Source organism: Canis lupus, chromosome 30 (genome assembly GCF_003254725.2).
Source record: "Canis lupus dingo isolate Sandy chromosome 30, ASM325472v2, whole genome shotgun sequence".
Taxonomy (NCBI): domain Eukaryota; kingdom Metazoa; phylum Chordata; class Mammalia; order Carnivora; family Canidae; genus Canis; species Canis lupus.
In genome coordinates this window covers 10,057,822-10,074,401 of record NC_064272.1, presented here as the reverse complement: position 1 = coordinate 10,074,401, position 16,580 = coordinate 10,057,822, and the positions used below count along the sequence as shown (strand labels likewise).

General features: G+C 35.1%; 1 protein-coding gene across 7 annotated transcripts in view; it reads left to right on the top strand.

The window, feature by feature from the left end:
* Positions 1 to 16,580, top strand: part of UBR1 (ubiquitin protein ligase E3 component n-recognin 1) — a 139,496-nt gene that overhangs the window by 98,670 nt on the left and 24,246 nt on the right. For 5 of the 7 annotated variants that reach the window (XM_035709130.2, XM_025473034.3, XM_025473033.3 and 2 more), the window contains 9 exons: positions 201 to 350; positions 4,569 to 4,666; positions 6,625 to 6,718; positions 7,781 to 7,929; positions 10,165 to 10,220; positions 11,234 to 11,330; positions 12,335 to 12,402; positions 13,468 to 13,618; positions 16,467 to 16,554. In XM_035709130.2, the coding sequence (XP_035565023.1) occupies positions 201 to 350; positions 4,569 to 4,666; positions 6,625 to 6,718; positions 7,781 to 7,929; positions 10,165 to 10,220; positions 11,234 to 11,330; positions 12,335 to 12,402; positions 13,468 to 13,618; positions 16,467 to 16,554 (951 nt within the window). Of the gene's footprint in view, positions 1 to 200; positions 351 to 4,568; positions 4,667 to 6,624; positions 6,719 to 7,780; positions 7,930 to 10,164; positions 10,221 to 11,233; positions 11,331 to 12,334; positions 12,403 to 13,467; positions 13,619 to 16,452; positions 16,555 to 16,580 lie in introns of all 7 variants that reach the window. The other 2 variants (XR_007407376.1, XM_049104322.1) reach the window with 1 other exon arrangement.

Below are 16,580 nucleotides of genomic sequence, written 5' to 3'. Positions count from 1 at the left end.
TCAGTAGAATTATTTTAAATTTGTTTCTGCCCTGATAGTTTTCCAGTTTGCCCCCAAAAGAATATAAGCTGTAATTATAACTTGGGTATTGGGGCATGTAGATTCTAAATATATTTATTGAGGCAAAAATTCCAGATTTTTGTCACTTGGATTAGAGAAGTGTATCATTCTGAATGGACCCGTGCCTTGGAATTTTGCAGGTATTTTGAAGCTGTACAGCTGAGCTCTCAGCAGCGCATTCATGTTGACCTTTTTGATTTGGAGAGTGGAGAATATCTTTGCCCTCTTTGCAAGTCTCTGTGCAATACTGTGATCCCCATTATTCCTTTGCAACCTCAAAGGATAAACAGGTATATTTTAATTCATGTTTAGCTTAATTTTTTATAAAGCTATCTTTAATCCTTTTATTTGTGTCTGTTTTAATTAGATTCCTGGTTTCTTTTGCTATTTAAGGCAATACTTCCTTTTCATAATTTGTATTCTGCCTTTAAAATACAATGAAAAGTCCCATTTTTGGTCTCTAAAATAACTGTAATGTTCATTAAATCAAATCTGTATGTTGTGTGTGTATTTTCTAACAGCCATGAAAGCAATAGAACTTGGATCTCTACCTTAGCATTCAGAAAAGGAGAAAAGATGCTGAAAATATTCATTTCTTTGATAGAATCCTTTGACATCATTAGAGTTTTTAGAATCTGGTTTCTCTAAAGGTCTTTATATTATTTATTTTAATTCTATTTTTTCTGAAGATCCAATTTTCTAGTTGTAGAGATGTGGACAAAATGTGTACTATAAAAGTAAAAAACACTAGATTTGTCATGTATCTTGGATACACGGATAGCTTTTGAGTTTTAGACTAAGTTTTTCAACTTTTCTGACCATTTGTAAATGGAATTTAACAGCAAATTTATTCATTTGTTATGATAACTATAACACTTAAATGTCTATGTTGTGTTAGTATTGTACATGATGATAACAGTATCATTGTTGTTATTTTATTTTCTTAAAACTCAATGAATTTGTAATAATTGACCTACGTTTTGCTAAAGAAAATGATTTTGTTGATAACACTTTTAACATGTTTCCACAACAAAAGGGCTTAGAGGTGATGGGCTTGGCAATCAGGGTCAGTAAATAGTTGTTCTATTTCTACTATTCCATGTCATTAGAAAACCTGATTTGGAAATTGTCTTCTAGGGATGCCTGGGTGGCTCAACAGTTGGGCGTCTGCCTTTGGCTCAGAGTGTGATCCTGGGGTCCCGGGATCGAGTCCCACATTGGGCTCCCTGTGTGGAACCTGCTTCTCCCTCTGCCTGTGTCTTTTGTCTTTGCCTTTCTCTCTCTGTGTGTCTCTCATGAATAAATAAAAATTAAAAAAAAAAAAAAAAGGAAATTGTCTTCTACTCAGAATGTCATCTTCTAGGAAAAAAGTGGCATCAAAAACATTTATCTTTTATCTCTTGAATAATAGATATGTTCTAGGCACTCTACCAAGCTATGTTACTTTTTTTTTTTTAATACTCAAAATAGTCTAACAAAAGCAGGTACTGTTATTCCTATTTAAATAATAAGGAATTGGAGACTGAGTAGTTTTTACTTGTCCCAAGACAGACCTAGGATTTGAACCCAGACCTGACACCAAAACCTTATTTAACTATACACATGAAGACGAAAATTAAACAAATCATAATAAAATTATGTGACTTTTCCAACCTCTTGTTAGCCTGTATAAACCGTTTTTACACAGTGGTTTCTCAAGCAAGGATTATTAAATGTGTAAATGATTCTCTAAAAGAATATTCAGCACCTGTTTCCCTTCATGTCTTTAAGAATAGGATGCCTCAGGGGCGCTTGGGTGGCTCAGTTGGTTAAGTGTCTACCTTCAGCTCAGGTCACAGTCTCTGGGTCCTGGGATCAAGCCTCGCATCAGGCTTCCCGCTCAGCGGAGAGTCTGCCCCCTCCCCCACCCCCTGCCCATGTTCTCTCATGAGATCTCTCTCTCTCTCAAGTAAATAAAATCTTAAAAAAGAGAGAGAGAGAGAGACTAGTATGCTTCAAGGATGCCTGGGTAGCTCAGTTGTTAAGTGTCTGCTTTCAGCTCAGGTCATGATCTCAGGGTCCTGGGATTGAGCCCTGAGTGGGGCTCCCTGCTCAGCAAGGAGTCTGCTTCTCCCTCTCCCTCTGCCCTTCCCTGCCCCCCCACCCCCGCTTGTACTCTCTCATGCTCTTGCTCTCTTGAGTGCATTCTTTCTCTTTTCTCTCTCTCTCTCAAATAAAATCTTAAAAAAAAAACAAAAAAGCAAAAAGGATGCTTCAAGGCAGTATTTTCTAAAGTTAGATCAATCCTTACACCCAGGTCTCTTTGAACCCTGTGACACTTGTTATGTGTTGTAACACATTGGTTACTTAAGGTTTGGGGCAGCCCGGGTAGCTCAGTGATTTAGCACCGACTTCGGCCCAGGGCCTGATCCTGGAGACCTGGGATCGAGTCCCACGTCGGGCTTCCTGCGTGGAGCCTGCTTCTCCCTCTGCCTGTGTCTCTGCCTCTCTCTCTCTCTGTGTGTGTCTCTCATGAATAAATAAGTAAAATCTTAAAAAAAAAAGATTTGAAATATATAATTATAACATTTTTATTAGGCACTTGAACTTACCTGTGTACTTGAATATATTTGCCTCTTTTGTTTTTAGAAAATCAACATGACTATAAGATGTTAAAGTTAAGAGCATATAAAAAACTTAACCAAAATTAATAATAAACTGATATTTTTAAAGAATATTGGTCATAACCAACCATAGTATACTTTCTGAGAACCGAAAAAATTCTTAGGTCAAATTTATGTCCAGATACATGAATTTTAGCACAGTTCATGAATATATTTTGACTTCACTCAAGACTGTCCTTTCAATAATCCTTTTTAATAACATTGTGTCTAGTCTCCGTTGATTGTTAATAACAGTTTGGGTAAAGTCCCTGCCCTTATGGAATATGTATTAAGGAGAGGAGAGACCAACAATTAACATATGAATACAAAGTGTTAAGTAGTGAGAAATACTATGACAAAACGAAAGTAGCAGGGTAAAGGTCTAGAAACAGACCATGTACATGAGATTATAGACACAGTCATCAGGGCGCTGCTGTTTGGGATGATGATATTTGAATAGGGACCTGAATGAAGTGAAGGACAAGTAGTGCTATTCTCTGGGAGAGAAGAGAATTCCAAACACAGGCAGTATAAAGAGCAAATGCCCTGAAGTAGGAATATATCAGTATATTAGAGGCACAGCAGAAAGGCAGGCAGTATGTTTGGAATGGAGCAAGCAAAGAATCAGATCATAAAAGGGCTTGTAAGATTAAAAATTAGAATTTGATTTTTAGTATTAAAACACATAGTATTTTATGTGTGATGGGAAACCATTGGAGTATTTTGAACAGGGGAATGATATCATGTTTACATATTGAAAGATCCCCCTGACTGTTATACAATGAATACATAAATAATAATGAAGCACTGTTGTGGAAACAGGAAAAATAGTTAATTAATGTATGAAAGTAGTTCAGGTGAGGGATAATGTAACTTGGGTTAGAGTAGTAACAGTGGAAATAGGAAGAAGTGATCTGCTTGGGATGTATTTAGAAGGTAAAACCAACCAGATTAGCTGCTGGATTCGAAGGTGGGCTGTGAGAGAATCTGAGAAATCAGGGATGACACCTCCTTTTTGTTTTGAGCAATCAGAATGGTGATTCCATTTATTGACATTTGTTAGTTCTAGGTGTTGGGCTATGAGTTGTATCTTATTTCTTGTACTTTTAAAATTCTCCTCCCTCCCCAAACTGCATTTTTACTTTTATTTATTTATTTTATGACATAAAGTTGGCACACAGTGTTACCTTAGTTTCAGGTATAAAGTATAATGATTTGACAAGTCTGTGTTTTATGCTCTGTTGACCACAAGTGTAGCTACCATCCAGCACCATACAACACTATTATAATACCATTGACTATATTCCTTCCCTATGTTGTACCTTCATCTCCATGACTTTTCTTTCCATAACTAAAAGCCTATACTTTCCATTCCCCTTCACCCTTTTGGCCCATTCCCCTGCCGAGCCCCCAGCCAACACCAGTTTGTCTTTGTATTTTTGAGTCTCCTTCTGCTTTGTTTGTTGTTCGTTTCTTAGATTCCACATATAAGTGAAATCATATGGTACTTTTCTGTCTCTGTCTGACTTACTTCACTTAGCATGGTACCCTCTGAATCTGTCCATGTTGTCACAAATGGCAAGATCTTATCCTTTTTAATGGCTGAGTAATATCCTGTTGTGTATATACCACATCTTCTTTATCCATTCATCTGTCAGTGGACACTTAATTTGCTTCCATATTGTGGCTATTATAAATGATGTTAAAACTACGTTTTTAGACATGTGTTTCTAGTACCTAAGAAGTTAATCTGAAGGAATTTGACTTTGTTATACAACCATTTATCCATAGAAATACTCTATAAGTTCAGCTTTTCAGTTTGCCTTTCTGCCAATAGCTTAATCATTTTTAAATGTCATTTTTCAGTGAGAATGCAGAAGCTCTTGCTCAACTTTTGACCCTGGCACAGTGGATACAGACTGTTCTGGCCAGAATATCAGGTTATAATATGAAACATGCCAAAGGTTTGCTTAAAATTATTTTATATTTAGCTGTGTGAAATTTAAGTGTCAGAGTCTTTAATTTTTTCTGGAGTACTTACTACTCTAAAATATGGTTTGCCAATACAGATTTGTTGAATATCAGGAAATAAAGGTTTTCAAAGCCAAGACTAAGTTTGGCTTAAATCGCTTGACTTGATTAAATAATTTTCATACTGACAAGCAGTGTAGACAGTGGTTAATCTAAAGTCACATTGCATGGAGTTAAATCTTTAATCCATTGCTTACTGTTTCTGTGATCTTGAATGAGTTTTTTAACCTCTCTTTGCCTCAGCTTTCTTATTTGCAAGGAGGAAATAGTAATAGTACCTATCTGACTGATTGAAGGATTGAGTTATTCTATGTAAAGCAAAACAGTGCATGGTACATAGTATAAGCCTTACCCATTACTCCTACTAATTTTGTTAATTAATAACAAAACAACATTCTAGAACTGTTACCTCGTTTATATATTCCTTACAATTGAGAGATAAGACTATCTAAAGACTCTGAGAAGTAATCAATGGCAGGCAGTTGAGGAGGGAAGTCCAAATTTAAAGAATGTTTGGCAGTAAGTTTCCTGGGTTTTTTTCCTGTTTCATTTGCCAGCTTTGACCTCAGGATAGCCTGAGTCACAGAGCTTTGCAATGGACATGAGCAGCAAAAAATTCAAGAGAGATGCTCTCTTTCTGGCCAGAGGATCATAAATAGCCCCTCATTGGGCAGCCCCAGTGGCTTAGCGGTTTCGCGCCGCCTTCAGCTGGGGGTGTGATCTGGAGACCCGGGATCGAGTCCCACGTTGGGCTCCCTGCCTGGAGCCTGAATCTCCCTCTGCCTGTGTCTCTGCCTCTCTCTCTCTCTCTCTCATTGATGAATAAATAGAAATCTTTAAAAAAATTTAAATAAAATCTTTAAATAACTAGATAAACATAAGGTAAATGAATAGAAAAATGAGTTCTTAGCAGAAAAAATAGAAACTATTAAAAAAAAAGAACCAAATAGAGATAATAGAATTGAAAATATATTCTATGAAATAAAAATTAACTAGATGGACGCAATAGTAGAATGGAATTGGGAAGGGTAAGAGTTAGTGAACCTGAAATTAGATCAGTGGAAATTCTCCAGTCTGAAGAATAGACAAAAAAATGATCAGAGTGGGGGGAGGGGAGAACATAGCTCTAGAGACCCAATTTTTAAAAATCAACTATTTATGTCATGCAAGTCGCAAAAAGAAGAAGGATGGTACAGAAAAAGAAATTTGAAGAAATAATGGCTGGAAACTTCACCAATTTTGTGAAAGACATAAATTTACATGTATGAGAAGTTTAGTGAATTTCAAAGATAAACTAAAAGAAAACCACAAGTACATAGATCATACCCAAACTGCTAAAAACCAAAGATGAAGGGAAAAAAATCTCAAAAGCAGCCAGAAAAAAATAACTTGTTCTACATAGGGGAACAACATTTCTAATTTAATGAGGAAATGGAACCACAAAGAGGTTTGTATTTACCCAAGGTCTTAGTAATAGTGACAGAGCTAGGATGCAAAACCAGGCAACTTAGCTCCAGATCCTCCTCTTATTCACTGTTTGCCACCTTACTAATAGAATACTTTACATCCATTAAAAATGGAACTATAGAGAGGGAGTTACTGATGTGGAAAGACATTTATGATCTGTTGGTGAAAAAACAAGATATAAAACAGTACTATGGATTTTGTCCTTCAAAAAAAAATCTCTGTGTAACATTCATATAGAGAACAGAAGAATATCACCCAAATGTTATTTGGGTAGAAAAATTTTGAATGATTATTTATTGCTTATTAACACTTTCTAAGTTTTCTAAAATGGTCATATATAATTTTAAAAAGCTATAAAATTGTGTGTCACACTAAACCCGGATGATTTTTCTTTCCTTTTTTTTTTTTTTTTTTCATTTATAAGGAGAAAACCCAACAATTCCAGCTTTATTTGATCAAGGAATGGGCGATTCCACTTTTGAGTTCCATTCTATCCTCAGCTTTGGAATTCAGCCTTCGTAAGTACCTAAATAATTAAGAGAAGTTTGTAAATGGCTGTGAAAATAAGAGTGAAGAATAATCCTTCCATCCTCCCATCTTTCCTTCCTTCCTGCTTTATTTGTAAAATTATTTCTTTGCCCCATTTTTATCTTGTTTCTTTCTCCTTGAAGTTTTATTTGTATAATAAAATTAAGTGGTTTGAGGTATTAGGATAATATGTGTTAGGGTGAACCAGGCCTACAATTAACCGTTTTTGACCAACAAAAATGCCACTTCTCTATAGTCTTGCCTACAATAAGAACAGCATTTAAGAGACTTTAATTAAATCCTGTCTAACCTGCCCTCTGACTTCTAAAAGGTCTCAAGTCACCCACTTCCCCAATTCATTTTTCTTGTAGGTAAAATTTAAATAGTACCCTCTTATCTTACATCATAAAGTTATTGGAAAAATGCTTATGTGAAGACACTTTGAAAAATAAAATGTATTGAAATCAGGTGTTATTATTTAATAAATATTATCTGATGTACATTTTTTTAGTTGTGATCCTTGTTTATATTACGTATCCCATTGCTATTGAAAATACTTTTTTGGAAAGAAAGTTCAGGAAACCAGAAATTATCATTCCAAGTACATGGTATATTTTCTCTCTTTCTCTCTCACACACACACACACAGACATACCCTGTTACCACTGAAGTCCTTCTTATTCCCTTTTCCAGACACAAAACTTGTTAGATCAGATCTGTTTCCTCTAAATTTTGTTACTTCTCTGCAGACAGTCCTCAATTTGGACCTGCATCCTTTCTGCTGTGATCATTTACTGCATCTTTAATAGGAAATAAAGTCATATAGGCCATTACCATTTTGTAAGAGAGATTTTTCCACCTATAAAGATACAGTTCTGCTTTTCCCATTTTCCCTTAATAAATAAATCTTCAGAGGCTGTAATCTCTAATTTGATAAAGAGCAGTTTACTTTGTCAAAGGAGTTAAATTGGTACTTTAATACCTAATTGGACTTCTCAGAAGGCAACCCCTTTTACTACATCACTATATAAATTTTTCTTGTTTTATTTTTAGGATAAAATATTCTAATAGCATCAAGGAAATGGTCATTCTCTTTGCTACAACGATTTATAGAATTGGACTGAAAGTACCTCCTGATGAAATGGATCCTCGAATCCCCATGATGACCTGGAGCACGTGTGCTTTCACTGTCCAGGCAATTGGTAAAGCCTATGAGAGACTGCTTTGGAGGGTTCATAGAAACAGAATTAACATTGGTTGACCAAAATTTTTCCCATTTTCCCTGATGGCTTAAAATAGTTTGAATTGTTGGAGGACTATTAGTATTTCAGAATATTAGTGTGGCCTGATGCCATTTAGTCTAAGAACTTTTGTATCGATCCCTTTTTACATTATTGACCACATGCAGAATAAGCTCAAAATATTTGAAAGGTATTGCATGAAGCAAGCTATATTCAAAAGCTGGCAGATTTACAACACTAGAAGATCAAGAGAAAAAAGGCAAAAAAGAATCAAGCCAGAAATGTCCAGTAAAGGGAAAACAAGTCATCTAAAAGATTATCAGGAAAGGGAAAGGAAATTTGGGGTAGTTAGGAGAGACAAATTAGGAGGGAACTGAGAGGTCAGAAGGGAAGGCCACTGACAAATTCCCTACCATATTGAAGGCTTTTTATAGAACAGTGTAGCAATCAAATCAACATGTTGTACACCTTAAATTTACAGAGTATTATTTGTCAGTTATATCTCAGGGAAGCTGGGGAGGGGAGAATAGTGTAGTAGTGAAGAATTGCCTAGGTTTTAAGATTAGCATATTTGCTTATTACAGTCATAAGATTCACTATCTAAAAAAGAGGAAGAACTGTAATTTTTCTATGTCCTTGTCCAAAACAGTTTCAATTTCCCTTTCCAATATATATTTTTGGCAGTTATTTTTAATGGAGTCTACCACTTTTTCTTCATTTAAATATATTAAATATATTTAAATTAAATATATTTTAAATATATTTTTATAGCAAGACACTATTTCATGTTTCAAATTAAGTTAAGTTTTCTTTCACAAAACCTTCCTGCATACCAGCTTCAGCCTCCTAAACAGATTTTAGGAGTTACATCTAAACTTGTCAGACTTAAATTACGGATAAAAGATAATACACAGGTTTATATGTACTATGATTAAATAAAATGAGAAGTAAGAAGATGAGATTTAAATAGAATAGTATCTGAACAAATTGATAAGAAATGTAAAGCATTCTTTCAGAGTCATGATCTACTACTAAATATCTTGAGACTTTCAGTAAAGGTATTTTACACCTTACTGTCTTTGGCAAGACAAACATTAGGAAACAGAAATTTATATTTAAACAGATAACATTTTAAAAGTTCATAGTTTTTGTCATAAAAATGATGAAAATAGGACTGGAAAATAGGACTAAATTTTCTTTGTGATTCTGTAACCTAGTAATTGGTTATACTATTTTTTTAAAGATATTTATTTATGTATTCATGAGAGACACAGAGAGAGAGAGAGGCAGAGACACAGGCAGAGGGAGAAGCAGGCTCCATGCAGGGACGTGGGACTCAATCCCGAGTCTCCAGTATCAGGCCCTGGGCTGAAGGTGGCACTAAATCGCTGAGCCACCCGGGCTGCCCTGTTATACTATTTTCACAGTGGTTTTCCATCCAGTGGACAAGTACTGTACTTTATTTCTAGTGCATAAGCAGCTAACTTATCTCATTCCCTATAGGTGTGGAGAGACATATCCAGGATGTGTTGGCATAGTTAGGAACTACAGTTAAGGAATCAATATATAACATCTTCAATTACTGTCCATTCAAAGGTGGAAAAAGAAAATAGGAAATAAGCCTTCCTTACTCTTAGATGTGTCTGCTGCCAGAGGTCAATGAAAATAGAAGTAATTTAGCAATAAATGCCCTAGCCAACAAGACAAAATATATATGAATCCATGCGGGGGGAGGATGGGGTATTTTCAGCTTTTTTTTTTTTTTTCTAGCAGTATAATTCTTTTTTAATAGTACCTATAAGAGGAATAATTACTTGGATCTGCCTTATGTATTTTAAAACAAAATAGGTTGTGATTATACTAAAAAATACTTGTTTAAAATTTTTTTGCGTAGAAGAGATGTTAAAAGGATGAAAAATGAACCAGGATGCTTTGTTTTTCCCAAGTATTCTTTATAGATAGCTGCAGGGGCTTTATTATTTATAGTAACAATTTGTAAGTTATCTACATTTGCTTCTATAATATTTTCTCAAAAATTTGGAAATTTTGGCATAGACTTAAACATGAAACTTTGAAGAGGAAAGTGCAAATAATCTGGTCAAAAATAAAATTAGTTAAAGAACATCTGATAGAAACCAAGTATACAATTATAGCAGTATTCAGGATTTATTATTTTTGTTTTTCTTACTCTTTGAGAAAACCTCTTGGGAGATGAAGGAAAACCTCTGTTTGGAGCACTTCAAAATAGACAGGTGTGTATATTCCAGCAGGGTATGTGTAACTCATGGTAGGCTTTTTTGGTATAGTCTACAGTTAATTTATCATTTTTTAAATCATTTTTTTAATTCACTCTTTTTTCTATTAAACTTAGAATCTTTTTTTTTTTAAAGGTACTTTAGGAGACTGGCCAGTATTGTGCACTTTAGAGAGCTTACTCAATCTTGGTGGTTAAATGTAATTCATAGAGAGATTTCAGGTGATACTTATTACTTATTCTCCCCTTCTCTGTTTATTGCCAAGTCAGAAACCTGGTGTCTCCTACATTTTCCTTCCTCACTAACTTTGCCCCATCACGTAATATTAAGTATTAGTGCTGGCTTAACTATAGATGAATCATCATAGTAAATTCAAGAATAAAACTAAGCCATGGCTCCTTGATGGGCAGATCTTGGCACTACAAGACTATACTCCTATCTCCAGGCCTAAGCATCATATTGTAGGGAACTCTGGAAAATAGTGCTCAAGAAATAGCCCCATGAAAACAGAGTGAGCAACCAAGTATTCCCTTGACCACACCCCTCCTAACCATTTCCCTCTTATTTTCCTGACAGCTAGCACAGGGGACTTGTGCTTTACAGTTCCTGGCCTTCTGGTTAGGAAGCAGAAGATGTTTCCTGAATTCAGTGGAATTTGGGGGGAGGGGGGCTTGCCATCATTTTAGAATTTCTATAAATACGTTTTTTTGCCCAGGCCTCAACAGAGTAAACTAGTCCAGACATTTAAGAAATCAACTGGTGAAAATGAATACTTAAATGAGAATTGAAATAATAACTTGCATACTTCTTTGTCATAGGAAAATCTGTTAAAATTTTGATGAGTTCATAAAACTTTCTAAAAGTATTAAAAATACTGTAATTTATTTGCAAGAATGTAAAGTATATAATAAGTCTGTAACTTATTGCAGACTGGGATTGATTTCTACAGTGAATGACTTCTGCCTATCATCTTCCCTTATCTCTTTATCTTTCCGTCTCTTAAAATCTAGCATAATGGTCTGAAAGCATTAATGCAGTTTGCCATTGCACAGAAGATTACCTGTCCTCAGGTCCTGATACAGAAACACCTGATTCGTCTCCTCTCAGGTAGTCTTCTCTAAATTATTATTACATTAGTATTTACAAAGTATTTTCCATTGCATTTCTGGTGGCATATTTCATTAAGAAACAATACACTGCACTAATTTTGAACACTCACTACAGCAGCTTTACAAAAGAAAAAAACGAAAGACCTTGATACCTCTATAATATTTGCAATCTTATTCTAAAACTCAGGTTTATTTTTCAAATGTTTTTAACCTACATCCCTTGTGCCCACCTAGGGGCTTTATTTAACCAACATCCGCAACTGCTAACATGTTTGTATCTTAATCTTTTTTTTTAAAGATTATATTTATTTATTCATGATAGACAGAGAGAGAGAGAGAGAGAGAGGCAGAGACACAGTCAGAGGGAAAATCAGGCTCCATCCCGGGAGCCTGACGTGGGACTTGATCCTGGGACTCCAGGATCGCGCCCTGGGCCAAAGGCAGGCACTAAACCGCTGAGCCACCCAGGGATCCCCTGTATCGTAATTTAATTGGAAAAGGGATCAATGACATGGATAGATCATTTAGTAATAGGTTTAATTTTGCTGGTTCAGGAGGATATTCTTCACCCTCATTTCACTTACACTGCTTTGCATGTTCTCAGTGCTCCCTGCTCCAACTTGCTCACATATTTTATGTATCGCAAAACATTTAGAAATGTGTAGTTAGGAAAAAAAGTATTAAGGAATACTATATAAAAGTAATTATTATTCATTGGCAAATACTTACTGAATAGTCTCTGTTTCTGTTATGCTAGTTACCTTTTTTCCTCCTGCATCTTATCTTTCAACCCTTAAATTATATACAAGGTTTTCTGGGAAGTTCTTCTCAGTTTAATTTCTCTTTAATTGTGGTTCCCCTATCTCAAAGATGTGATGTGTCAATTTACCAGTTCCTGTATTTTATAACCCTGTTATATTTTTGTTTTAGATGTTTTACATTATATTAAACTACATTACTGTCTTATTTGAATGAATTACACTGTTGTTTGATTTCTTTTAGTTGTTCTTCCTAACCTAAAATCAGAAGATACACCTTGTCTCCTATCTATAGATCTCTTTCATGTTTTGGTAAGTGTTCAACAAAATTTCTTAAGTCTCTCAAGTTTATAATTTTATGTATTTTCCTCATTCAAAGTAATGGTCTTTGTTCAGAATTATAAATTTATTGATGTTCAAACTATAAAATTTAGTCTCTTGCCCATTCTCTTTACAAATAGATGCAGATTTGACTAAGACCATCAGAATCACTTTAGAAATGAAAGCACATTTACTCTTTATTTTGTAACAGCTATCATCCTAGTCGATTATATTTAGTTGGTGTCTGTCCAAGCAGACTTTTTCTAAATAAATATTAAACTTTCCTCTTCCCCATTTTTCTTAATTTGTTTACATTATAAGCAGTAAATGATGGTGTGAGCTATCTTAAAATCATTGATTATGTGGTGTTGGGGACCAGATCATTGACATATCTAGGCTTCCCTCAAACGCCTATGGATGGGTGGCAACTGTTTATAAGTTTCTTGTAGAGGTTTTCCATTCCTTTTTTTTTTTAATTTATTTTTTATTGGTGTTCAATTTACCAACATACAGAATAACCCCCAAGTTTTCCATTCCTGCAGTGACTCCATTCCTTCAAAATGAGTTCTCTAGGGAGATCATTGGTGAGGTTGGGAGCACAGAGTTTCTGGATACAGATTAGCCAGTATCCTCCAGGACTCTGCCCAGTGGTGGTCACTCCTGTCTTTTGGAATCTTTTGGGAAAACTTTAAAAGAATGTCAGTAACTGGGCCCTATACCCTGAGATTCTGATTTGATTAGACTGGCCTGTGAATCAGTGTTATTTTAAGACTTTCCCAAGTTATTGTAATGTTGAATCTTCTGAGCCGGAGACAGGATTGAGACCACTGTCTAGAACAAGAAGTTTCAGCAAAGGGGATAACCTATTTGGTAGCAACTTGTGTTCTCCATTTGTAGTATATTATATTCTTAGATAACTCTTTTGAATAATGAGGAAAACTAAGTAGTTATAAAAACACCTATACAAACACACTGTAGCATCTGACACTTTGGTTATGAAATTAGCTCATGCTGGTCTTTGTGGTCACCCATCTTGATGTCCATTTTCTCTCATAGGTTGGTGCTGTGTTAGCATTCCCATCCTTGTATTGGGATGACACTGTTGATCTGCAGCCTTCATCAATTAGTTCTTCCTATAACCACCTTTATCTCTTCCATTTGATCACCATGGCACACATGCTTCAGATCCTTCTTACCATAGACACAGGTAAAGCTCCTATCAGTTGTTAGCTATAAATAACACTCGTGGGTTTTTGGCAAAATTAATTATGCTTGTGATTAATCAGATATATATATAAATCCTAAGTTCTACATTGTATCTCTTGTTGAAAGATCATATGTTTCTTTATGGATGAAGTTTAAATAAACAGAAATACTGAGTACTGGTGAAGTTGTAGAGCAACAGGAATTCTCATCCATTGCTGAGAGGAAGGAATTCCATGCCATTTGGAGATACAGTTTGGCACTTTCTTACAAAGTTAAACATACTCCTACCATATGATGCAGTAGTCATGCTCCTTGGTATCTATCTAAATGAGCTGAAAACCTATGTCCATACAGAAGCCTATACACAGGTATTTATAGCAGCTTTATTCATAATTTCCGAAATTTGGAAGCAAACAAATGTTCTTTAGCAGGTTAATGAATAAACTGTGGTACATCTAGACAATGGAATATTATTCAGCTCAAAAAGAAACAAGCATTCAAACAATAAAAAGGCATTGAGGAAGCTTAAATGTGTATTACTTCATGAAAAAAGCAGATCTGAAAAGAATACATACTATATGATTTCAACAACAATTGACCCTTGAACGACACAGGTTTGAATTGAGACAGTCTATTTATATGGAGTTTTTTTTTTTTTTCAATAAATACAGTACTATAAATGTATTTTCTCTTACGATTTTCTTTTTTCTTTTTTGTGTGTGTGGGGGGTTTACTTTATTTATTTGGGAGAGTGCGAGTGAATGAACATGAACCAGGATGGGGAGAGGGAGGCAGAGGGAGAAGCAGACTCCTCATTGAGCTGGGAGCCCCATTTGGGACTCTATCCTAGGACCCATGAGATCATGACCTGAGCTGAAGGCAGCCACTTGACCAACTGAGCACCTAGGCACCCCTCTCTTAAGATTTTCTTTTTCTTTCTCTTTTTAAAGATTGATTTATACGAGAGAGAGAGAGAACACATGAGCAGAGGGTGGAGGGAGAGGGAGTAGTAGACTCCCAGCTGAGCAGGGAGCACAATGCAGGACTTGATCCCAGGACCCCGTGATTATGACCTGATCTGAAGGCAGCCACTTAACTGATAGCCACCCAGGCGCCCCTCTTGATTTGCAGAATAAATTTTCTTTTCTCTAGCTTACTTTATTGAAAGAACACAGCAAATGATACATAGAATATATAAAACATAGAGTATATAAATATAAAATACATATATAAAATATGTTAATTGACTAGATATGTTATCAGTAAGGCTTCCAGTCAACAGTAGGTTGTTATTAAAGTTTTTAGAGCTCAAATGACATAGGTTAATTTTTGACTGCGAGGGGTCAGCAAGCACCCTTAACCCCCATGTTGTTCAAGGATAAGCTGTGTATGACACTCTGAAAAAGACAAAGCTATGGAGACAGTAAAAATATCAGTGATTGCCAGAAGTTAAGGGAGAGAGAAGGGTGAATAGGCAGAATTTTTAGGGCAGTGAAACTACTCTATATGATACTATCATGTGGATATGTGTCATTATATATTTGTGAAAACCTATAGAATATAAAACACCAGAAATGAACCCTAATGTAAACTGTGGACTTTGGATGATAATGAGATGTCAGCATAGGTTCATTGATTATAACAAAAGTACCCCTCTGGTGCTAGATGTTGATAGCCAGGGATGACATTGGATGTGTGAGGACAGTAGGTACATGGGAGCTCTGTGCCCTCCGCTCAGTTTTGTAATGAACCTTTAAAATGAAGTTTATTAATTAAAAAAAAATCTTGTTACTTGGGTGTTTGCATTTGTCAAAACTCATCAAATGATACTTTTAATATTTGTGTATTTCATTACATATAAAATTTACCTCAAATAATCATGTACAAATATTGAATTGTTACATTTAAATTGGAAATATCAATATGACAATATATTTTCCTCTTTTAAAAAAAGTATGTTTTTCCTAAAGAGATCCTAACTGGAAAGGAGAAGAATTAGTAATATCCAACCAAAGTTAGAGATTTGGCTTAATTTTAATTGTTGTCTTTCAGATGAATTAATGTATATTTTTTAAAAAGCATTTTTAAAATGAGAGCATATATTCAAATGGGCTGTAACCATCTGTCACAGTGAACTACAGGTTGACATTTTTATCCCCATTTTAATATAATAAAACTGAAATTCAGTTCTAACCTAAGTTGGGTGAGTTAGTAATTGCTGGAAATGGTCCTCTTTACGGATTGGTTAATGGAAGAAAATTAACTTACAACATTTTTTTAAAGTGTCTCATTGCTTAAGCATAAAGATAGGATAGCTGCCTGCTTCCCTTTTTTTTTTTTTTTTTTTTTTTTTTAATATTTGCTTCCCTTTCTAGGGGCTGAATTTCTATTACCACTAATTTGTTTTGTTTACCTAGTCATATTACAATGAGGTAATTTTTTTTTAAAAGATTTATTTATTTGAGAGGAAGAGAGAGAATCTCAAGCTGACTCCTCACTGAACGTGGATTCCGAAGCGGTGCTCCACCAGGGCTCAGTCCCATGACCCATGAGATCAAGACCTGAGCCAAAACAGAGTCAGACACTTAACCAACTGCATCACTTAGGCACCTCTGAGATAAATATTTATTAAATATCTGTGTGATTCTGTCCTGTTTGTTTCTTCACCTAATACACTGATAAAGTTTACCTAACAGTTTTAATATTTAGAATCAGCTATTTAGATTGAGAGCAAGGAAAAGAACCTCAGTGAGTTGACATTGTTTATTATCCTGGAACCATGAAATTGAGATGTAATTTATAAATTGAAAGCAAATTCATACATTTATCTTTCAGATTTTCTTTTTCAGACATTCCCCTTGCTCAGGTTCAAGAAGAGAGTGAAGAGGCTCGTTCTGCATCTTCTTTCTTGGCAGAAGTTTCTCAGTATACAAGTGGGTGAGTAGCAATCTGTTAGTCCAGCC